Below are 25,049 nucleotides of genomic sequence, written 5' to 3'. Positions count from 1 at the left end.
CAGTGGGGGCTCGGGGTCTCCAGGTGCTAATCAACTGCCCGGCATCGATGCTGCTGCAGCGGGCACAGCCGATAACCAAGTAATGAACAGCAGAACCAATGTGACTATTGATCCCCTGTTTATGATAGTAACGTGCCGGTGCATCCGGGGGTCCAATATCCCTGGCTGCTGCCCTGGTCCACGTGCCAGCATTTCCGCCGGGGGACCGGTCTGGCACTGCCAGCCTCACCACAGACACCCCAGCATGTACCTGTGTGGACCCGGTAGTGGGTCTCCAGCTGGTGCTTGAGGCTGAACTTCTTGCCACAGCCGTTGCACTCATAGGGCTTCTCACCGGTGTGGATGCGCTTGTGGCCCTTCAGTGTGCTCTCGTCCCGGAAGCAGCTGCCGCAGAACTCGCACTCGTAGGGGTGGTCGCCTGCAAGCACACGTGGGGGTCAGGGCTGCCGTGACCGCTGGGCCACACCAAAACCAGCTCCCATGCCTTTTTATCACTGGCACCCAGTGCCATCCTGAGGAGAGAGCACCCCCGTCTCTCCAGTGCAGTGTGCTGGTCCCTTCATGCCCGTACAGAGGGGATGCTCAGGTCCACGGCATGGCAGAGAGACTGGAGCGTGCTGCAACCCTCCCACCACCAATTCCCAGGTTTTTCACCCAGCAGCACTGGCACAGACCCAGCCCTGGGCATCTCCCACACTCCAGACCAGGCGGCTGATAAATGAACTCTGGTTCGGCACCAAAGGCAGAATGATTTGAAGGAAAGGTGAGGGCTCCAGCTACTTATTTATTACAGCCGCGAAGGCAAGGACAATAAAGATAGATTGATCGTCCGAGACTTTGTTCATGAATATTTAAATATTACTGATTTGTCTTGTCACTGTAATTACAATTTCTCTGTGCCGCATATCCTACAAGCACAGTTTATGGTAAAGAATGGTGAACTGTATTTCACTTGTCCTGCTGCAGATGTGCGGAGCTGCCAAGCGTGTAATGTTCCCCGCATTTCATACATTTTCTTCAGCTGTGAAGGCTTAAGTCATCCACAATGACCTACGTTTTTTCATTATCCCCGTGTCAAACTGCACTCGTGCCTGGGCATAAATTGTCCTTCTCGTTATATACTCACATGCCTGTGCTTTCGCTTCCTCTTTAAAATGGTATTTTACTCTCTCCCCATTTGCCGCAGCCCAGCCCTGCGGCCCCTCACCCCCTCCCACAGCTGCTGCCTGGGCACCTGGGGGGAGGAGGATGCTTGGGATGCAGTTTGGAGCTCCCCTCCAAAGGCAATGCAGGTGGTGCCTGTGGGCTGCTGTTGACTTTCCCCTCCCCGTGCCCAGTTCCAAGCTGCCACTTTGGCTTTTGATCCGACAGTCAAAGACAGCAATTTTGCAGCCAGAGGCAGCTAGCATTTCCACCCGCCCACTTTTCAGGGGAGCCTGAGCCCACAGAGCACCCTGGCCCTGGGAGAAGAGGGAGCATCCTGCAGCTGTGCAGGATGGCACCACGTGGCACGATTAAATGCTCCTAAAGCACCGATGATCCCAGTGTTTTTTCACAGCCGGGAGCTACTAAAGCAGCAGAGGTTGGGCTGGGACACGCGCAGCCCGACCCGCAGCCCAGGTCACCGGATTACTGGCTATAAATAGCTCCAGCGCTCAGCATTAACATGCTTATCATCAACACAGGATTCCCGTTTCCCACACTGGGACCCCTAGCCCATGTGTGGGTCTGGTAGCTGCCAGCCACAGGCTGGACAGAGTGACCCTCTGCGACACCACCCGCACAACCCCCAGCAGCCACCTTTGCATCCCTTTTGGAGATTGTGTGCGTGCCCCCTGCCTGACAAGAGAAAGAAGGGGCATCCTGGCTCAGCACACATTTTGCTCCCTGTCAGCAACAGCAGTGCTGTCAAGGAGGGCGCATGAGCCTCCCACTTGTGTGGGCAAAGGATGGGCGAGGAATGCTTCACCCAGGCAGCTGTGAGGAGCCATGGCACTGGCTGTGATCCTGCACAACCCTGCTCATCCCCCAAGAATCAGCTTGGAGTGTTTTGTGACTGGCCCCGAATGATGGTGCTGATGGTGTGGCTGGGACCACACAGCTGCCCAGGGACGCCATCAGAGGAGCTGAGGACACGGTGCGGGCGCTTTGAGGACACGGCGTGAGGCAGCCAAGCCGTGCTCTCCCGCCTGGCAATCCTGCAGCCAAGCCCTGCCCCAGTGGGGCCACGGCAGCACCAGCTACACGTAGCGCAGGTCGCCCTAATCCCATTAGGGCCGAGCACCAGCTGATTATGTGCATCTACCGCCGTAAGCTGATGAGGCAGATATGATCGCACACCCCCTACGAAGGTCACGTGCCACCTCAGGCCGGATCAACTCATTACATGCACCTTTTTTTGTTCTGTTTTTCAAATCCAAGCCACTTCGGTCACCTCCACACTTTTAATACAAATCACCTTTCTTCCCCCTATTTCTTTTTTATGGGGAAACAGCATGTCCCGGCTGCCCCAGCCCTGAGTCCCCACGGTGGTGCTGCCGTACCTGTGTGGGAGCGCAGGTGCCTCTTGAGCGCGGTGTGGCTGGGGAAGGTGCGGTTGCACTCGCTGCAGATGTAGCTGCGCACCCCAGCGTGCACCTCCATGTGCTGCTGCAGGGCGCTCTGCGTCTGGAACCGCTTGCCGCACAGCAGGCAGAAAACAGCCATGTCTGTACCTGTGGGAGAGGGAGAGACCCTGCTTAGGCACTGCCTGGCACCCAGGACCCCCAGCCCGCTGTCCCATCACCCCACTGTGTGGGGGTACCTACTCCTACATGGCAGCAGGGATGCTCTGGCAGCAGAAGGGACCCCAACAGCTGCAGGGCTCTGGGTGTCATTGGAAGTCCCAACATCAGGACCCTGGCCACCCTGAGCCTGCTGACACTGGCCCTCCGAGGGGAACAGCTGAAGAGGACAAGTGGCTCTTATTGCACTGAAGGCAGCTGGGAGCCCTGGCAATGCCGAGGGATGCCCAAACACGAGGCAGCTGTTGAGTGATCACTGCATCCCCACACACCTCTGGCAGCTGCCGAGCTCAGACCTTGTGATGCCCAGGGGAAAGGAGATCCCAAGAAGTGCCCCACGAAGCTGCCCTGGGGGGCAGGAGGCAGAATGCGAGAGGGCGATGTGCCCACCCCTTGCGCTGTGTGCGACCCCAAGCCCCAACTCAGATCCAGGCTCCATCCCATTGCTCATGGGTACAAACCTGGCTGCAGCAACAGAACAGGGACAAAACCCCAACCCAGGTGCTCCTACCCTGTCCATAAACATCTCAGACCTCTGTGCCGTTAAACAGTTTGTTTTTGCTTATGCATAGCTGATTGTTCAGAACTGTGAGTCACTGCAAATTGTATTACACAGGGAGATTAAGCAAATAAATGCTCGCTTTTTGGAGACATTAAAATGTGAGGACTATGGAAATAAAATTAGCTAGAAAATTGTATTAGCAATTCATTAGCAGCACAAGATGTTCAAGGTAACCAACAGATCCATGCAGCCTTCAGGAATAGCAAGGGTGGAGTGCCACACTGCCAAAACCAACCCTGGGGAGACCACCAGGACCACAGCAGCACAGGGCAGGGACATGGTGGGCAGTGGCACTATCGGCGTCACGGTCCTGCCCAGCATGCAGGCAGGTGACAGCGAAGGATGCTCCTGGGCAGACCCACCCCTCCAGCTTGGGAACCATGGGCAATAGGCATCCCAGAGAGCATCTCAGTTCACACCGTCACCTGCTCTGGCATTGTGCCATCACCCACCCAGGTGTGGTGGCATGCCATGGCTAGCTCTGTCCTGCTGGGGATGCAGGAGCTGCCTGGGGGGATGCTCAATCCCAGCCGTGCACTAGGCTACCCAAAAATGCTCCAAAATCTGAAGAAAAACCCCAGTGAAATGGGAATAAAAGCAGCAAGAGAGGTGGCCCCGCACGGGAGCTGCCTTTCTCCCTCTGCAGGGATTTACCCAGGGGGGTTGCAGGCTCTTGTGCCCCCCACGCAGCTGCGGACAAAACGCTCCTGAGACGACAAAAAAAAAAAAAAATTAAAAAAAAAAAAAAAGCAAAAAAAAAAGCAGGCAGCCCCGAACGGGCAGTGCGAAGCAAATCCCAAGAGGTATGTGGCCCCGCGGCCCTCGGCGGCCCCGGCGGTGACAGCAGGACGGGTCAAAGGTCCCCGGGGCTGAGCCCCCAGCGCCGCGGCCAGCTGCGGAGCGGAGGCCCTGGCCGGCGGGACGCCGGCCCCGATAAATCTGCCGCCAGTAGCCCCCGCTGGGGTCGGGGACAATGGGCTCCCGTGGGGGCGGAGGGCAGGACAATGCCGCCGGGCCGGCGCACGGGGCCGTAACAAATCCTCCCTGGCACCGTAGGGCCCTCATTTGTGAAACTAATTGGCCCCCGCTTGAAAAAAAAATGGGCTGACTCCAGCAGCCACAGTGATGGAGACGAGCTGCCTTGTGCATGCGTGGGGGGACGGGGCTGGTTGCTGGACCTGGGCATCCCCCAGGTACTGCTCCTTGGGACCTGCAAAAGGCAGTTTTTAATTCCCCCCCCCCCCCCCCCCCCCAAAATAATGCATCAGTAAATAAATGCCCCAGACCACGAGGTCAGCGTGTACCGGCATGGCCTGTGAAGGCACCGGGCTCCGGTTGTGCTCCGAGAGCAGAGCATCTGCGTGACACAAAGCCTGATACCGGCCGGGCGCAGAGGTGGAGGGTGTGGGAGATGGCCCTGCATCCCAGCATTGAGCTCAGCAGTGGCACACGGAGCACAGAGCTCAGGCACCGCTTGTTCCCAGCCCTGAGGCTCCGCAGATGACACTGTCCAGCAGCCAAGGGGCGCGGCAGGCACCATGCCTGGGGGTCTGCTGGGTACCGTCCCACTGCCAGCCTTCAAGTTGTTTGATTTTTTTTTAAGCTGCATGTCAACTATGTCACACCTTTGGAGAGAGGATGGGAAGCGGGAAAAAATGGCAGAACTCTTGACAGGGTGCGACACAGGACTCAGCCCTGTGTCCTGTCGTGAATGCATCCCTGGGCTCCAGCCACAGAAGCCCTGAGCCAGCCCTCAGCCATCGGAAGAAAAATCACCCCTGATAAAGAAACGCTGCCACCCCAAATCAGTGAGAGACGGATTTATTCATTTCCCTGACATTTTAATGGTTTCTCCCCTTTTTGCGGGAAGATGATTACAAATTAAGCAGCATTTAAATGCTTTTTACTGTCAACAATTAAAAGGGGTGAAGGCGGGTGAGCAATTCATTCCCCGGGAAACGTGCTGGCTCTCGGCGGGCGCCGGCGGCCCTTCCCTCTACTGTACACCGCACAATGGCCCCGAGCGCACCATTAATTTTGCAGGACGTTCAAAAGCAAATTAAAATATAAAAGCCCCCGGGCTCAAAGATAGATACTGAGGGAGGGGGCAGCATAGGTCATGCTTGTAGAATTGGATTCTTAGCAGCTGGGGAGGTTTAAGCACAGCCCCGCACGCTGCGTTCAGCTGCCACTTTTGCCCACTGTCCCTGGTTTCTGTGTCCCTGCCAGACCCAATGCTGGGCCAGCAGCTGAAAGCCACTAGTGGAGCAGCTGTTAGCACTGCCGCAGGGTTCTGAGGTGGAAGCCGGAGTGATCTGGGTGTTAGATGCTCTTTTGGTAAGCATGTTGGCCACAGCTTGCAGGGCCTTTTTAACTAGGAGGTGGTCCCAAAACTGATCTTTAGGGGAGGGATGCTTGATGGAGGGAGGGAAAACCCAATGGCTGCAAGCCTGGAGATACACATCCCTGTTCTCCAGCAGCTTGATCCCAAAGCAGTGCAATCGCCAGAGACGTGATGACGAGCAAGATGCGGCGTGTGACAGCGTGCCCCGTCCGAGTCACAGTGAGGGATGCTGCAGCACCGCGGCGTCGAGCGCGGCACCGCCCCCCACCCGCTGCCTCTGCCAGAGCAGGAATTAAACTAAAAACCGGCGTGGCGACGGGTGAGAGAGGCAGGGTGGGGTGGGACTCCCTCGGCACTGGGCTCTGGTGGAGTTACGGATGCGGGAGGTGCACCGCAGGAGAAAGGCGACACGTCCCCTTTAAAAGGAAATATAATTTACAGTGTGCAGCCAGGCGGGCCATAGTTTCAATCTCGTTTACTATAGAGAAAACTCTGCTAGCTGTTCTCTATCCCACAAATCCGATTTAATCAGACAAGCCAGCCAGCGTGGCTTGAAGTAAAAACGGATAATTAGTAAACAGAGAGCTACTTCAGTGCTTCATTGGCATTCGAGCCGGGCTAGTGTGTCGCATTTAAAATGCAGTCTGATGAAGTTTACAAAATCAAACCATTTGTTACTCCTATTGAAGAGGCTTCAGGCCACTTGCAATTAAATTGGAATTAGTGCTTAGAATGAGATACAGCAAATTCATACTAAAAAGGGATCTGACTTTCAGACATTTGACTTCAAGTTTTTCACCCCATGCTAGAGCACACGTGCGTGTGCCAGCCTGCCGGCCCCCCAGAGCCCCCAGCAGCACTGCCAAGTCCAGACCTGCTGTGTGGCTGGGAATGGGGTGACTCGGGGATGCTGTGGCAGCAGGGGAGGGGGGAGAAAGGGAGTGGAGCCACCATGCTGGTGAAGCAATCCCCACTGAGCCCCAGCATGGAGGCAGCACAGGGCTGGGAGTCCCCAGGCACGCAGCGCCAACGTCGCAATGTGCAAACCAAACTGCCCCTCCCTGAGTCCACTTCATAACGCTGCCATCTTTCCCTGCCTGTCCTCAGAGCCATGTTATCAGACTTGAAAAATGAGGCAGATCCATCCACTGTTGCAATAATCAGGAACACAGAATGAAAGGCTGTAGAGGGGCACACTAGGAAGGCTCCAGCATTACCATGGGCACGAGCACGCTCACATCAAAGGATGCTGACAGAGCCTGTTGCTGCCTTACGCACACACCCTAAAACCCCCAGACCCTCAGCTCATGTCCTGCTAATTCAGGGTCTCCCACAAGGCTCCCCCCTCCTTCACTCTTCATGTTTAACATCATCTCTTACATGATGCATGTGCCTGAGTAGACCTGACACTGCTGCTGTCCTTACAACGAAGGTGAATGGCTCCAAAACATCCTGGCCATGCAGAGCAGGAGCCCAAGGGCTGTTGGCTCTCCTGAGATGAGATTTCAGGGACATTTGATGATTTTTGTCAGCATGTCAAAGGCCCTCTACCAGCCTCCACCTCCCAGCCAACACTGCTGGCTGCTGCTGCAGGGGAAGCTGCAGGCCCTAGTGTGCAGGAAATGGCAGCACTGGGGAGGAAGGTGCCATTGGCAACAGTGGCCAAAGAGTGGCAGAGAACCCTCCCTTTCAGCCCTGCCCACAGGAAGGCTGGGAGAGGCAACAGTGCTGGCAAGGGGCACACTGCCTGGAGCATCCCCGTCACAGCTCCAGCACCCAAGCCCAGGCACAGCTGGCCTGAAGGACAGCCTGAAGACGCCCAGCTCAGCTGGACACAAGGGACCCTGGGGACACTGGTGGTGGCACATCTGGCTGTCATCGAGTTGAGGGGGAAGATGGGTGACGAAGGACAGGCAGAAGAGCAAGCACCGGCACAGGCCTGGGGACACTGGTGGTGGCACCAGCACGAAGGCTGTGTTTTTCCCCAGGATGATGGTGGATGCATGTGCAGGGTAAGAAAATTAACCCAGTTTTGGTGTCTGCTTTCAGGATTCTTATGAAACCCAAAGTGGTGTTTTTGGTGGCAGCACTGAAGTGCACCCACGGGCAGGTGCAAAGGAGCTCTCCCTGAATGCTGCTGTTGGGACACAACACCTGCAGATGCCTGCCTGGATGTAGGGGTGCTGTGCAGAGCTGTGTCGTGCGGAGCCACCTGCTCCGGTGCTATTGAGGGGTGATGGTGGCATTCATTACTGTGCTGAGCCAAACAGCCCCTACAACCTTCATGGTTCAGTGGAGAAAGGGGGGAAACCCCCTAAGATAAACAGAGGAAATACAGGCATTTTGTGCCAGAGTCACCAAATCATCCCAGTTTCAAAGGCTGCCTCTGGACTCCACAGCTCAGCTTCTGTGCTAATTAACATCTTTATGGAAGGCAACTTCTCCCAAGGGGGCATTTGTTTGATTATTATTATTTACTTAGAGATAGCCTAGCTTTCTTCCCAACTTTAACTGACTATGGAAAATTAATTCTTAAAAAGCAGCCGATGCTGCCTGCTCTCCTGCCCCTGCTGGTTTTCCTCCTGGGCTGGATGGCTGCAACAGGAGGGCAGGGCAAGCTTCTGGCACTGCCTGCTGCCTCCGTGCCAGCTCACACTTTTACAAATGCTGAGGAGAACGCCGGCATTTCAGAGCAGTTGTACAACACTGACCTTGCAAGCACAGGGGATTAACAACCCCCCCAAATTAGATGCCTCATTTTTTGCTCCTGCAGTGATGCACAGGGCTGCTTCCCACCCAGCCATGCTCCTGCTCTCACCCTTGCCTGGGGCAGAATGCACATGGAGGATGTATGGGATGCTGGTGCCCCCAGCAGCGTGGGCAATGGGTGTCAGGCCTTGAGCTGCAGCTCTGGCATGGGCAGCTCATGACTGCTGGGGGTGATTTATTCCAGGGGCCATCTGGACCTGGGGGACAATGTGGTCCCATATCCTGGTGACCTGGCTCATTAGTCACACCCTCGCAGCTTGACCTCTTCGTCTTCCCTTGAGTATGGTGGGACAAGAGCATCCCCCTCTCACCTCCCTTTTGGTGGCCCATTGCTCCCCTGTGCCCAGCTGATGGCACCTTGTGCCTTCCCCACCACCCTCCACCTCCATCACTGTCACCGTTGCCATCATCACCACCTTCCCTCACCATGTTTCCTGCGATTGCTCAGGCAGAGCGATTACAAGGGCATGTGCGGGGAGGGAAGGAGCCTGGCGACGATTAGCGGCGGTGGCTTTATGGCAACAGGCACACAACTCATTCGTTTCATGTTTTGCAGAATATAAAAGCACTGAAACATTTTAATTTTAAATTCTTATCATTGAATTTACTGCTTTTCTCTCGCAATGATTTGTGTTGCTTTTTAATTTTTACAGTCTCTACAGAAGCCAGATGCTACCGCCTAGGGCCAAAATAATAAAAACCCGCTGCAGTCGTGAGTTACAGAACAAAAAGGAAACGCGCGGCTGACAGAAGTTAATATCTCAATTTAACAGTGCTGCTCCGCTAATGATCCTTTGATATGTGTTTATTTAGAAAGGTCTGATCTTGACCTTGAAAGCAAACTAAACTGCAAAGTCTTTATGAGAGGAGAGAAAGACTTTATTTATAGACTGGCTTTGCGTCAATCACGGCGGCAGCTGGACCCGCGCTGGGTGAGGCTCCGCGGCTGCCTGTGGGCCCAAATGGGGAATTCAACGGGAAATACGTTTTTGGGTGGGTGTGGGATCAGCTGTTGTGGGGGACCGCAACGCATCCCCCATCTCTAGGGCAGGATGCTGAGCCCACCATGGAGATGCAGTCCAAGGGATATGGGCAGCTCCGGGCCTGTGAGGAATGCTCCTGATCCAGACACACCCCTGTCCCCAGAACAAGCCACCCCGGAGCGCTGCATGCCTGACCCCTTCTTCCAGCACTGGAAAGCGCCACCTCTGCTCCCTGGTCTGCTCCCTGAATGTGGTCCCCAGGCTTTGGAAGGAAGGGACGTGCTCAGCATCATCCCAGCCCACACTGACACAGCCTGAGCAGGCTTTCCTCCTCTCCCTGAAGAAACTGATTGCTACGCAAACCTGGCAGACGGAGTTTTTAAGGGCATATCCTTTTTATTGCATTTCCACCTCCTGGCTGGGGAAGGTGGGAGGTTCCTGAGCTTTTAATACTTCTAGCCTGGGATTGCACTGCAAACACTTCACACCTATGGTGCACTGTGCTCTCCAGCCCAATTTCCATTTTTTCAGGCCAAACAGTTGTTTGAAACCATTTGCAGTCCCTAAAGCCTTCTGGCTGAAGCTGGAGGCACATCCTCCTTGCAAAGCTGTAACCCTCAAAGCCTTTTTATTGTACTGGATATCTGTCAAAATATATCAATACATATTAAACCCATCCAGGCAGCCTCACTCACGATCATCCTTGGCAAAAACTGTCACTCAGCTGTTTTAGCCCTAAAGGTACTGATGGAAAACTTCCTGGCAAAACTCATCACCTGGCCAAAATCCAGTAATCTGGTATCTGAACACCTATGTGCAACACTTCCCTTTTGTGCTGCTTTCCCCTAAGCTGACACCATTCTGGAGAATGCTGGATTCACCCCTGCCATTCCCAAGGAAGCTGTGCATTGAGGGACCACCTCTGCCCTTCCTGAGGACCAGTTTCTCTGGGGCAACCAGCGGCAAATCATGGTGGCATTTCTGGCCATTGCATCAGATGGGAAGCTGCCATCTACACACTTACTTGTCATCAGTGCACCAGCTTCCCAGATTTCCCAGTTGGAATTTGGACTGAAACCAGCTGAAAAAACAATTTGACTTTCTGCTGAAAACCCAGTGTATTTCCCCCAGTGCTTCTAAACCGTGGTTCAGTTGATGTGCTAGAAACTGCTCCATCTCCCAACGAAGAGCTTTGGTGAGGAGACCGAGGGGTCTTCCCATGGGAGACCACTATGACCATCACCACTGCCATCATCTCACCCGGCACAGAGCTCCACCTGCCCATTGCCAATCCATTCACTCGTGCATCTCTCCTGTTCAGGGTGGCACCATTCTGGCATCCCCCAGTCTCACGGAGCTGTCGTGAAGCCCTGGTTCACACCTCATGCAACAAAATGACCTTTTTGGCACTGAGGTGATTGCCTGGCAGAGCCTGGCCAGTGGAGTGACCGGCTGCCGTGAGGCACAAAGCTGGGACTCGCAGCATCTGCTTATTATTCCTGCACCCCCATCATTAAAAAAAGAGAAAAGATGAAAAGGCCCCCTCGGGAAAGCTGGGGAGACGTGGAGCGGCACCGAGCTCAGCCTGGCCCCCAGTTGTTGGGGGTTTTTGTACAGCGGGGAGACGCGAATCCTGGGGGACAAAAGTAACTGCTAAGGTAAGTTAAACCTTGTCGAGATGAACTTTCCTGCTACTTTTAATTAAAAGTTCTTTGGAATTAAAAAGGACACTATTCAGGAAAGGCTGAAAAAAAAAATTCATTGACACCAGCCCGCCCCCCTCCCCTTTTTCCCAAGGAAAAGAAAAAGCTGTTTTTGTGTGTCTGCTCACCCAGCCCGCACTGTACAAAAGGAAGCGGATTTGCAGCAAGACACATGAGATGACCCCCTGACCCCGAGCCGCTGAAAAGTCCTCAATGGCATAAATACCAGATAATCAATCACATACCAGGAGGGCCGGTCCCCCTGCCCTCGCCCCCGCCGCCGGGTTTATGAGAGATGCACTGTAAACGGACACCGGCTCCTGACGGGAGGCCCCTCTCGGCATTCCTCTGCTGGACCAGGAGACCCCGGCCGCCTCTGAGACCGTGTTTCATCCCTCTTTTATGAAGCCCAGCATGGAAATGCTGAGCATCCTCAAGCTTGCCATAGCTGATCCCTCGTGCTCCAGAGCAAAGGGGGACAGAGACTTCTCTTTGTGCTCTGGAGAGATGGCCAAGCATCCTCCGTGCCACCACAGGCCAGCACGTGGCCAGCACTGAGTTGGGCATGCAGAAACCAGGGAGAAACCAGCCCCATTTACAGAAGGCTTTGCTTTCTGGGGGGCTGGCTTTGTGAAGCCTTTGTGGGTTCTAGCAGTGACTACCGTGTCATGCTGTGCTCCCTTATGGGGCTCTGACCAGCACCCTGACTGCCAGCAGAGGAAGGCTGCTGAGTCCCTCTGGTGCTCCAGGGCAACAATGGATGCTAAAACTTTCAAGAGAGGGAAGGGAAAAAACTTGCTGTGATACTGCACTGGTTCAGTTAAATGGGGAGCCACTTGGCAACTAAATTTGATAATGCTTTTGTCCACGGGTCAGAGGTTAAATATGTTCACACTAATCCCCTTCATCTAGAATTAAGGGACAAGAAAGATTTCTCCGTAGCTTAGCGAGAGGGCTTTTCTCATCGCAGTTTAAATAGTATTTGCACAGGAAAATTAAAGGCAGACCATTGGCCCTGATGCCATCGTGGCTGCATGGCTCTGCCACACTCCCATCTCCTTGCTTGTTTTGGTGAATCCACCAGCTTGCATGACGACTGGCCTCATCACATTTCCCCACGTGTGCACCAAGGAGCACAGGGAATTCTTGCTGCCATTTGCTGTCAAGGTGGCAGAAGCAACTGTGGTTTGGGAGGCAGGGAGATTCCCGGCTGCAGGAATGCGCGCCAGGACTCAGATTTCAAGCGCTGTCACAGGACATTACTGTCAGACAAAGGGGCTCTGTGCTGTGCCCCTAGGACCCACTTCCCCCAGACCCTCTGTGAGCTGGGGCCGGCACCTGAGCATCCAAAATCCACTCTTGCACCCAACAGAAAATCTGCGAAGCATCAACTGTCCATCATAGCACAGCATTGCCGGCACTCCCTCCTGCCGTGGGACTGTGGAGCCGAGGCGAGCACGGGAGGGATAATTACCTCTAAGCGTACTTAATACTACAGTGCATTATCTCTAGCTATGGAGAAAAGCATGATCTGGAGGTATTTCCCCCCAAAGCCTCATTGGGCTGCTCTCGGAAAACCCTCCTGATTCCTGTGAAATGGTAATAGGAAGTCACAGGCAGCCCAGAAAGACGTCAGGTTGGTTTTGGTAAGGAAGTGTGCCAACTGCTTGTGCTGGCTGCTTGTGCCAGGCATTGCTCTGATCAAGCTGTGGAAGAGAATGCAGCAGGACAAGCCACAAACAGCGTCTCCCAAATCTGCTGTTGGGGACATTGCAGATGGCTGATGGTGGCCAGCGGCACCACTGAGACAAGCCCCAGCCACCGGCAGAGTCATACCAGCATCCTAGCGGAGTGCTGGCCTGACCATTACTTGCAGTGCCACACTGAGTGTGAGGCAAACAGAATTTGTGTTCCAGTGTGATTTATAGCTCACATCACCAAACTCACGTGTTACGTTCCACTTGCTCAAAATTTGTCATTTCCACACTAGAAGAACCAGTGTGCCATACATCTGCAGCATCACTGTCAGGTTTTGGGCTGCAACCATTTTGAGGCAGAGAAAGCAAAGCAAATGTGAGGAGATTAACACAACTATGTAATAAATTGGACTCAATGTACATTTGCCAAGAACAGGGGCGGTGTGTGCCTGTGTGACAGCGCAGCTCCGGCGCAATGCCCCCTCCACCTCCTCCAGGCTCCCACGCATCCCTTGGCAAACCCAAGCCAGTAACGGGGTTGCTGGGATGCTCGTCCATGGAAAAACACCGAGAGCTCTGGCATATAGCACAAAAATAATTTAAAAATTTTAAAAATCCCTGTGTGGTTGTTGAGCAACACTTGCCACGGGACCCAGCGTGGGGGCATCCTGCCACCTCTGCTCCCGGGTTCCTGCTCTCACATGCCAGATCTTTCTCCCTTTGTACCTCCGTTTATACTGCACAACTGTTTTGAATCTCTAAAATAATGTGACAAGTTAATGATGGCACAATTATCTAAATGTTTAACAGACATGTTATCTAAGTGAATCGGATTGAGATTCCATCCCGCTGACAATAAACATCAATGGGAGAGCAGAAAGTGATAGGCAAATTATCGCCAACCCTGCAATTTCAATGCTATTAAATTTGGAGGAATAACAGCCCTGAGGCCTGTAAACTCTGAATAAAATAGACCCTTGTGTTTGGCCAACTATTAAATCAAAACGCTACCAACATCCCAGCAAAAGAAAAAAATGGGGGGGAAGAAAAGGGGGGAAGATATAGAGCTTTTCAATTTTCAGTTACATGTTGGTTTCATTAACTCTTTTCTGCTACTGGTGTCTCAGGGCAGAGGATAAGAGGGGTATGAGGGATGCGAGGATGGTATGTAGGAAGTGAATGCTCCCAGGGGATGCGGGCAAGGGAGAGTGAAGGATTCTGCACATCCTTGGCAGCACGGCCAGGGGCATGCCAACCCCACAAATCAAAAAGCCAACTACTTGCCAAAGCAAACTTGCTCTGTATTAGGTGTCGATCATGCCCACGTGAAATTGGGTCAGGAGTAAATCTGTGCTGTCCCGCTGACTGACACCGGCTGCCGTGCGCTAACTGCCTTGGCACACGGGAGGAAACTCGAGACGAGTCACCTCTGATATTTATAAACGTTGGCACGAGCCCAAAACCTGTTAGCACGAACACCGCCCGTGTGCACATCCCGACTGCCAGCGGTGCTGCCTGGGGGTACTCAGGCTGCCATCTCAATGCATTCTGGTTTTCCCTCTACATTTGAGGAGAAGGGTGAGGAATTTTCCATGCTCTCCCCCCCAGCACCAAGCTTGTGCTGCTGGCAGATGAGCCAAAACAGTTGCTGCTTTTCCTACTGCGGCGGGACGGGGGCCAAGGACAGCACACACCCGGAGAGGGCGTCTCGGCCCCGTGTCGACGGGGCTGCAAGCAGTACTGCCAGCACTGTGCTTACAAGCAGGAACTATTTTTTTGTATTTATTCTTGTTTTTTGCCTTGCCTCAGGAAGTGAGGTGTTAGTTTTCTGCTGTAGAGATGAGAAGTGCTTGGTGCAGCACATGTACAACAGCCTGGCTCTGTGTTACTGTCATTTGAAGCAGCAGGGAGGGCAGTGGGAAAAGAAATAACATAAAGGGGGTCCTGGGTGCTGACAGTCCACTTGAGAAATAGTGCCATATGCTGAAAGGAAACCCCAAGAACTGTTCATCTCCTGCACAAAGCTCTTGTGGAGAGGTCCCATGTCTCCCCTGAACACTGTTTTTGAGTAATGTGGGTGGATTTGGTCAACCTCTACCAGACACCCTACTCAGCTTTTGATGCCATCCCTGAAGGCTTCTACCTGCCTCTCTACCAAAAGGGGTTATGCATTTCTTTTACCTGGAAAGCTGGAAGGACTTTTGCCAGCCAAACTGCAGCTAAGGGCAAAGGGAGGATGCCCAAAACAAACACATTCTGGGAGATGCTGTTATTTGGGAAGGGGTTTAATCATAGCAAGGCAGGGGAGGGATGCTTTCCATGCCAGCAGAGGAGAGGAAGCAATTCATTTTGGTTGCCCTGGCCACCCAGCCCCTCTCTGCTATGCTTACAGCTGGAGGTGGTGATGACAAGCTCCCCTTGGGTCACCATGTCCCTCCGCTCTGGTTGCCCATTGCCCTTTGAGCTTTGGCACAGTCCAGCCCCAAGGATTCACCAGCCAAAGGGGGTTTAATCCCTACAGGAGTGTCAGGGTTGTGAGCCAAACTGCTCTGTATCTGCAGGATGGTTTTGGTGCAGGCATCATTGAGCTCCACGGCTGGGCTGCCACTGGTCACCCCAGGATGCTCAAGGGGTCTGGGAAACAGAAGGAAAGGGGGAACTAGCTGCTATTTGCTTGGCCACTTTGAACCCCCTGCCTGGGCTTGGGTCGTTCAGCCCTGTGCAGCCAGTCCCTCGTGCTGGCTGCCCCTTCACAGCCCTTCTCCTCAGCCTACAGCATACAGCATTTCCAAACAGACCTGGAATGGCAAAACCCAGCTTACAGCTGTATGGCTATGGACAGGGAGGGCAAGTACTTTAGGATTTATGGACTGGTGCTTGGCCAGCAGAGCTCCATGACCGTGTGATAGCCAGAGCCATTCCTGCCCGGTGACACAGCACTTTGCATCGATCCTTGCATCCCCAGCGTGAAGCTGGCCAGGTTCTCTGTGCCAGCCCTGAGCACAAACTCACTGCCAGTGGCATTTATCAGGGCTTTCAGCACTGAAAGACGAACCTGTGCTTGGTTAAACTGCTCCTGATATAGCACAGAAGGAGCAGGCGCTCTGTCCTGCTCCAGTCTAGATTTGGAGGGTGAAGGGCTCCACCTGGGACTGCCCAGCTGTGAATAGCCCCAAGCAAACCTTTCCCAGGCATGGCAGCCTTTGCAAGAGGCTTAAAGAGATCTTCATGCTCCTGATGGTGGCACCACTGAAGGACTGGGAAGTGCCAGAGAAGAAACATGGCAGAAACTAGCTTCTGGGAGGTGTTTGGACAGGGACAAGCTTTGCTTGCAAAGGGGACAAAGACCTCATGTTTATTCTGCTGTTGTTTCCCATGTTAATGCTGAGCAATGGTGTAACAGGACTGCACCAACTGGTGCCTAAACCTGTGCTTTAGTCTAAGAGGAACTGGGGCTGCCTGGTACAGCACAGACGCAGGAACCGCAGAGGGTCCAGCTCTCTGTTGGGCAAAGGGTGACAAAGGCAGCCCAAAAGTTAAATCCTGTGCCTAAGCGAAGGGTGGAAAGGGAGTGCCACGTACCAGTGTGCGTCTGCCGGTGCGTCTCCAGGGCATCTTCCTTTGAGAACTGGGCACCACACTGATCGCAGACCAGGGCTTTGGCACCCGCTGGGGAGAGAAAAGAGAGAGGAGGGTTATTCAAGGGACAGAAAGATCCACACCTGAACGTGCACATGGACACTGCTGCTGCCATTAACACTGCAGGACCAGAGCCATGGAGGGGTTTCATGTTTAATGTCCCCTGTGCAGCCAGCAAAAGCAGTGCCTCATTCAGCCCTGTGCTCCCATTCCTTGCACATCACAGCACAATACAGAGCTGCTTGCCAGGAAAAGATTATTATTATTTTTTAAATCATTAAACATCAATGCATTTCATTAGCACTGTAACTTATCCAATTGCAATTGGTTTCCTGTCCCTTCCCATCGTGGCTGCTGCTGCCGGTACCCAAAGATGCACCTGATCAGGGATGTGGCTGGAATGGGGCAACTGAGTGAGAAGCTCAGAGGCATCTTTGACTATTGGAAAGAGACATGGGATTGGGGGCAATTCTTAGAAAATTACTATCAGCATGTGCTGCTGGTCTGGGTGAGGAAAAACCGAGGATACCCAGCAGCAGACACGTAACTTCCAGATGAAACCAGATTAATGACACACCATATCCAACAGCATTGCGGGACAAAGCCACGGCCCCATTTCAAGGTTTGATTCATCCGTTGTGAGGAGCTGAATGTGACAGAGCAGCATTCAAGGTGGGGGCACTGCCCCGCAGAATGCTGTGCTGCCCATTTTCGGGGTCCACACTGCCTCTCCCCCCTCCTTCCTACCCCACTGAGCCCTCTGTCCCATAGTCAAGGTGGGATTTGAGGAAAGGTGGGCAGAGAAGGCGATAGGGAGAGAGGTATCACGAGATGCATTGAAAAGAGAATTCCTTTGCCTTTAAATTGTCTCGGTAACGGCTGGCTCGCAGGCAGAAATATTTGGCAGCGGCGAAATTAAAAGTGATAAATTTTCTCGCCAAGAGCTGATCGATAATAGAGGTCTCATCTGTTAATCAATATGACAGTCTGCCTGTTTACTGTGCATATGCTGTTCGTCGCCGCCCTCGCTGCGATGTCAAGTTTGCATTCAAAACAACCCGAGTGCACCTGGGCTGTTGGCTGCTCCAAAGGGGCGAACACACCCCAGCTCTGGGGGGCTCCAGGGTGGCTCCCTCGCACCTGCCACCGGCCAGGGGACCCCGCGCCCGGGACTCCATCAGGGATGTGGGGCATCCCTGAGATGCGGGTACTGCCAGAGGTCCCCCCTCCAGGCACAGCAGGGAGAAGAGTGTGTCCACGAAGGTGCCAGGATGGGGAGAAGCTGCCAGGGCGGCGAGGGGCCGGATCGATAGGGCAGCAGCGCGGGCTGCCCTCCGCTCGGCACACGGTGCGGGCAACGCGCAGCCGGCAGTTGCCAAGGCAATGGCTCTCCATCGCCACTCAAAGCTCCGCCGGCCCCACCGCAGCAAAGTGTGATCCATGAGGATATGGCAACCCATGATCTGTGAGGATGCAACAACTGTGGCAGCAACAGGTTCTCCCCAGGCAGGGCGGCTGCTGGTGTGTTGCCCCCTCCCTGTGGCTGTGCACCGGCAATAGTGGGCATTCTGTGCTTGGAGGGGCTCGCTGCATCCGCAGGCTGAGACACAGCAGGGTCCTGCTAAACATGGGGTTTGCTTTTACTTCCCCCATTTCCACGTGGGATTAGTGGGGAGGAGAGATGTGCCAGTGCCCTCCACAAGCTGTGGCCAGAGGGGCCGCAGAGACGCAGGGAGGCACAGCCAAGCGAGGCAAAGGCAGCCAGCATCTGGCTGGGGGGCGGGCGGAGGGGGGAGAGGAAAAATTCCTGGCGAGGCGAAAATAAACAGGGTGAACGCAGGGAGGAGCTGGGCGCACTGGCTTACATAAGGAAGCACAGTGTGTACCAAAACAGCGGACCCAAAAAAAGCTGGAGCTGTCAGAACAATGAGTACAGACGCGGGGCATTTACAGCAGGCGCTGCCGTACAGTTTTATTTACAGTACCTCTTATCAGCGCGGGAACAGCACGCCGCCTGCCAATTTCCAAAGGCCAGGACTGCGTGTTCTTTCCCTCAAGTAGATGTGTACTCCAGGCGGGGGGAATTTTTTTCTTTTTTTTTTTTTTTTCTTTTTTTTTTCTTTTTTTTTTTTTTTTGTCATCAGCAAAACAAAAACTGAAACGGAGCCAGAATTCCTGTAATGTACACACGCCGGCGGGGAGGGGGAGGAGGAGGAGGGCGGCGATTGAATATGTAAATAGTTCAAGGTTAATTTTACTATGTGAGTCACCGGGAAAATGTCATCCAACATCTGAGCTTATTATAACAGGGCTCTGAAAAAAAACCACCATGGCTTGCTGTTTGTTATGAAAGGGAGCAGGACACGTTGGAAAGCGGAGCTCATGGCAGGGCTCTCTTCTCCCCCCCTGCCTTTCTCCCTGCTTTAAACAGAAACCATCAGCCTCTCTGAACACACACGCAGGTTTGGGCAGGGTATATTTAGCCAGTGCCTCGTATTGCCTACAATATATAGATATCTCCAGATGATCTTATCGATGGGATGGGACAGGACGCCGCGTGCTGCCAAGTATCAGCCGTGTTTCAGCGCGAGCCTTGCTGTTGGCACCAACCCCCCTGCCGTACATTTATATCTGCACAAGCAAATTTATAACCCCCACCTAATAAAGGTCCCTGGTGCAAACGGGTGAGGAGCCGCTGCTTGTTCCATCCTGCACGATCTGCGTAGTCATTGCTGCCCCATCTGCCCCCCAAGTAAGGTTGCAACTGCCCAGGTCTGCAGTGTCCCCAGCAAAGCCACAAGGAGGGGCAGAACTCAGGTTGGACTTCATGATCTTGGAGGTCTTTTCAAACCTTAATGGTTCTATGATTCTAATTTCCCCTCCAATAAATGTGAGGAAACAGGCTGCAGGGGTGTACAGTGGCTCTTGGGAGCAGGATGCCCCACGGATCGTGACACAGGCAGGGGCTGCAGCTCCCTCCCAACCAGCCAGGCTTAGCTCGGTGGGTTGGATGACAGAGACCATCTTGTTTCAGCCACCTTTATCCCAACAGACCCCCCCAATGTCCATCACTTAATTACTTTATTGGGGAGGAGAAACTTCTGTGGGGCTATGGAAGAGGCGCTCTGAACTCCAGCTCAGGAAAAAAGAAGGAATAAAGGAAAAAGAGGGGCTGCCAGCATCCTCTGGAGGAGGAGGAAGATGGCTAAGGGAGGAGGAAGATGGGAAATTGGTGAGGAGAGTGGTGGGGGAGGATCCAGCCTTCCCTGCTGCTGTTTCGGCACAATGGCCCCATCAGTAGAATGTGACACCCCCTCCCTCAGTAGAAGGGATTAATAAAAATTTGGGATTATATATTATTAACAGGCTGTAATTGGTGAGAAGATAGAGATGGGGGGGGGGAAATATGGATTAAAAAAAATTGGCAAGAAAATTTATGCGCTGCCGTTGCGTTACTACCTAATTAATTCAGTAATTTCAAAAACAATTTTATTTATGTTCCGTTTACCACATCAGAAGTGCAAAGAAAAAAATCACCAAACCACAGTGATGCTAAAATAATACCTCAAGGCATCTATTTTTAATCAGTCAAAAAAAAAGGGAAAAAAAGAGAAGAACCAGCCAGGCTTCTATACAATCTCTGCTGGGCAGACCACCAACTCGGGGAGCGCAGCAGCCGAGCCCTCTGCGAGTGCCTTCCTGGCTGCCGAAAACAGAGCTTGTCAAAAAAAAAAAAACAAATCCATAATGGCCTGAGGCTCCTCTCCAATCTATTTTCTGCTCAGCTGGTTTTAAATGAAGTTATTATGAGTCATTAAAACACCCGCAAGCCTGTGGAAGTCAGCCAATTACAATTTTAAATTTAGCCTGTTCTCTACCCCATTCTCTTGTTTTCTTCTTTTGCCCATATCAAGCCCCTTTGGGGTTTTTATTATTGCTATTATTATTATTATTATTACTACTATTATTATTACTATTATTATTTCCCTTCTCCCCTGTTTCACCCAAGTGGAAGAGACAAGTCTAGCAATCCTGTGCTAAAAAAATACTGTGGAGAAACCTGAGAAGGGTCGAAAAAAGACGGAGCTGCAGAGCAGGCCTGGAGAGTCAGCTTCAGCTCCTGCTTCCCAAAGTGCCATGGGAAGGCAATAATAATATAAGAAAGAGTGAGGTGTGGGCATTACAGAGTGAGGAGGGACCTTGAGTTGGAGTGCCGGAGACTTATCTGAGAAGGATGCTGTGGCAACATCTCAAGGGCTGCCCTGGAGAGCTCTGGGAAAGCACCTGGAGTGACGGAGCAGGGGCTTGGGGATGGGTGAGGTGGTGGCCAGTGGCAACACCATCACCCAACCTTGGCCAGGCAGTGCCACCAACTCCTGCACCACACAGGGACTGGTGGAGCAGGGGGTATTTTAATTTAAAAAATAATAATTAAAATGCAGATTTTTAACTTGCGATCCTAAACTGGCAGGTTTTTACATAACCCCCTTTCCTGCTGCCCCTGCCAGTGCCACTCTTTCCAGCAGCATCCTCTCCACAGGGAAAAAATGACAGACCCCATCCCTGGCAGCCCCGCGCGGCGAGCGAGCACGGCGCGTACTGCACAGCCCATAAAACTCCAAACAGCCTCCAGACACTCCTGCAATCGTCCTCCATCAAAACACTTTGTCTTGCATACAGAAATGCGGCGGGGTGCCGCGCGGAATACCAAATCAGCCCGTGACGGTGCGGGGAGGCGGCTCCTTGGCAACCGGGGGGGCTTCGCCACCGCCGCCGCTCGACAGGAAACAAAATCTGTCAAGCCTGTTGGGCAAATGATAAACATTAGCAGTATTAAAAACAACACAAAAGCTGCGTAAATGGCTGGCGAGCGCACGGGCAGGGGTGGGCAGGGATGGGGGGGGTCCTGCCCCATTTGCCCCCCAGCCCAAGTGAGGGGGGTCTCCAGCACCACAACCTTGGGGGAAGTTAGGGAAGTTTCGCCCCTCCAGCAGAAATCGAGTGGGTGGCGATGGCCACGGACATTGTGAGGGAGCAAGACGGATGGATGGCCGTCGGATGCTTTGGGCATGTGCGAGGGGTCCTGGCACGCTGCCTTCAATAATGTCTATAATGTCAATAATGTCAATAATGTCAATAACAAGGGGTGGCCAAACCAAGGGAGCGGTGAGAGACAGTGAGTGAAAAATAAACATATTTCATCAGGTGAGGGTGGGGAGAAGCAAGAAGCTGGCTTCAAGCCAGTGGCCAGGTCCAGGAACTCGGCCAAAACAGGAGCTAAAAAGCAAACCATATTTTTCTGGTCTCAGCTCAGGCTCTTGAGGCAGAGAGGATTGGGGGGGGGGGGGGTGCGGAATAGGAGAAATGTATTTTTCATCAGCCAGTGTATAATTTATAAACAGCACTAAACAGTTTTTGTTTTCTTTCTTCCTCTCCCCCGTGTACACGGCTTGGCCGGCAGTCAAGCCTGCATTAATTTCTGCTGTGGGTACAGTGTGTTCTTGGATGCACATCTGCGGATGATCATAAACGCGGGAACGCTGGCAGAACATCCAGACCTGCCGGCAGGCCGCTGACATCACCCGGGACGGAGCGCGGGACGCCGGCCAGCCGGGCCGGGGGGGCGGAGGCCTCCCCCGGGAGCCGCCGCGGGTACCGGCCGGGGCAAGGGGGCCAGAGCCGCGGTCACCCCCCTCCGCCCCGCACATCCCACCCGCGCGGGGCACCGCCGACACCGGGGCAGGGGAGCAATGCTCGGTGCAGGTGAATGGCCTGGGATGAGCCCCCTCTCCTTCCACTGTGCAGAGAGAGGCAAGGGTGGGATGTGCCCATCCCTTCTGTCTGAGGTACCATCCCTACCAGCCCGTTGGACCCCACTCCCTCAGTAATCTCTGCTCCCTGGACAGGTGTCCATAACCCAACAGGACCTTGGGGCTTTCTTCTGCCTCTCCTGATGATGAAGGAGCATATTTGGGTGGGGAGGGAGGGTGTGAAGCAACAGGGCAGGGGTCTGCAGGGCTGCTGCCTGTACATTGCCCATGCTGCCCATGAGCATCCCTGCACACTATCGGCTATTCCCACTGTTCCCAGACCAGAGTGGAGAAGGGGTGCACAGCCATCTCCACAGCAGCCATTTCTGCTGGACGGAGAGGCAAAGCAAGTGGGGACAGGCAGAAACCCCCCTTCCTCCCTATCCTGGGGAACAAACCAAGCTCACAGCAGGTGCTGAGTAACCGACATCCCAGGCTGAGAATGAGCACCCACTGAGCATCAGCTCTGGAGAGGATACAACCGAGGGAGCAGCAGTGCTGGGATCAGCCTCCCTGGTCAAACCAATGGTGCTCTGAACCACAGAACCAACAAGCTGGGTCTCCCACCTCACCTTCCCTGGCAATTTGCTTTTCTGAGAGAGGAGCAACTCTTCATCAGCCTTAGAGGTCTCTGAGAGCTTGCCTGCCAGCAGAGCGGGCAGCAGGTAGGGAAAGACTCTGCATGGCATTAAAGGCTTTACATTTACGCTTTATACTGAGAGTCAACATGGGGACGAGTATTTACCCTGCACCTGCAAGGCTGCAGCACAACAGCACTGTGCACCCAGCCCACCCTGCCACAGAGCACCACAGCCCCCCAGGGCTGGTCCCCAACCAGGTCCTCAATAGGAACCTTTACCATAACCCATCAACACTCGGATGGGGAAGCTGCAGATGTTAACCTCCTTAAACCCTTTGGCACTGGGGCTGGAGAAGGGTGCCAGGGGGCACAAGACATCCCACTGCAACTCTCAGTTAAACACACACTCCATTGGTATGGAGGCAAAGCTGCCTTCAGAGCTGAAAACAAGCCGCACACCACTGCTCCAGTACAACCTTGCTGCGTCCAGGGCTGGTGGCGGGGGGGAGGCGAGGGAAGAGGTGCAAAGGTCTCCTGCTTTAATAAATAACAGCGCTGGAATTCACAGCGGCTGTTTGTGAGCTCGAGGCAGCGCTCTTCCCGCCCCACCCCACCCCCCCCCATCCTCGCCGGATTTACCAAAAAAAAAAAAAAATTAATCCTGTGCGATGACGAGCTTGGCTCAGCGTTCACTGTACATACTGTACCCACAAAGCTGGCTGCCTGCCAGGGACAGGCTCTGAGCCAGCACGACCATAACAAACACAAGCCGTGTGCACCAGTGCTGGGGGGGGGAACAGCATCCTTAACCCCAGTCCTGGAGGGGACCAGCATCCCAGGGACCTCCTCCAGCAACCTGCTGCTGCCTGCGGGCACCCTGAGGAGCTGGTACCTGGCCCACATAATGGTGGGATGGGGGTGGGGTCAGGGCTGGGTCTATTGACCCAAAAACCAGAAAGCAGCACCTGGCCAGATGGAGCACCCCCCTACCTCAGGAACAAGAGGCAGTGGGGGAAAAAAAAGTGAAAACAGGTGAAAAACTAGATAAAAGTGTATAAAAGCATTTAAAATATAATACAGCTTCCCTGCCAAGCTATGTGCAAGCAGATCTGTGGCTACAGTACCTGCCAACCCCTAGAGATCGGTCCTTGGAACAGGAGGAACAAGGGCTCCCGACTGTGTCTGAGTCCAGGGGTCCCCTGGCTGTCTCCAGTTCTCCACATCAGACCCCCAGCTGTGCCAGGACTGCACCCCCAAGGGAAACATCAGCTGACAAGGACTTGCAGAGCACAAATCTTCCCTCCAGTGCAGCACTCCAGCCCTCCCCTATCTATTTAATTAAAGACCCTGCAGCCCGTGAACCTGCTACTTGGATTCATTAGTCAGAGAATGCCTAATTCTGCAGTTTTGCTAACGAACCTGCGGCGGGGGCCCGAGGTAAAAGCAATGCTCACGCTACGAGCAGGGCTGACCATGAGCAGCTGCGTGGCATGTAGAGTTTGTTATTCTGAGCTCCTTAGTCTGGTAAATATTTCCAGAATTAAGGAATTGAAAACAAACTCCAAAAAAGAAAATTTAAATAAATCAAATTACTGGGCACTGGAGAACAAGTTTGCAATGTGCTGCCCGGGGAAGGGTGCAGCCAGCTCTGCACGTGTCTGCTCTAGAGGAGACGTGTGAGCTGGGCGGCCACAGCATCCCTGGGTGGACACACAGAGCAGCCCCCCACCTCCAGCCCAGCACCCCCTCCCAACCCACCTGAGTGAGCCAGTAAGTGCATTCGCAGCCGCAAGCTGTCCAGGAACCGCTTCCCGCACAGCTCGCATCCGTATGTCTTCATCCCACTGTGCAGCTTCCTAGGGGAGAACAAAGAAGGGTTAGTCCTGAAATGGGGGGAAAGTGACCCAAAACAACACTAAAAAACCACCTGGTGCTTCCCGCAACCCACACATTGCCCAAAGTAAGTGTTGGCTTGAGAAGCACTGCAGGGAGGGCATGGACGGGGTGTCCCATGTGACTCCCCAGGACTGAGGAGACAACCCTCTTCCCATCAGTGTTTGTCATTGTTGCTATTGTTGGAGTCTTTTGATAAACTCAATACATCTGAAATCTGGAGTTAAGGCAAGGTCTGTGTTGGCAAACTCCTTCCCCATGTTCAGAGTGCTTTTGAAAAAGGCAC

At 53.6% G+C, this 25,049-nt stretch overlaps 1 protein-coding gene across 4 annotated transcripts in view; it reads right to left on the bottom strand.

The window, feature by feature from the left end:
- The window catches only part of ZBTB16 (zinc finger and BTB domain containing 16), a 55,159-nt gene that overhangs the window by 2,954 nt on the left and 27,156 nt on the right, over window positions 1–25,049 (bottom strand). For all 4 annotated transcript variants that reach the window (XM_032133766.1, XM_032133767.1, XM_032133765.1 and 1 more), the window contains exons 3-6: window positions 24,629–24,726; window positions 16,424–16,510; window positions 2,544–2,714; window positions 251–418 (exon numbers count right to left, since the gene is read on the bottom strand). In XM_032133766.1, the coding sequence (XP_031989657.1) occupies window positions 251–418; window positions 2,544–2,714; window positions 16,424–16,510; window positions 24,629–24,726 (524 nt within the window). The remainder of the gene's footprint in view (window positions 1–250; window positions 419–2,543; window positions 2,715–16,423; window positions 16,511–24,628; window positions 24,727–25,049) is intronic.

Source organism: Corvus moneduloides, chromosome 25 (genome assembly GCF_009650955.1).
Source record: "Corvus moneduloides isolate bCorMon1 chromosome 25, bCorMon1.pri, whole genome shotgun sequence".
Classification (NCBI taxonomy): Eukaryota; Metazoa; Chordata; class Aves; order Passeriformes; family Corvidae; genus Corvus; species Corvus moneduloides.
This window is presented reverse-complemented; position numbering and strand designations above follow the sequence as displayed.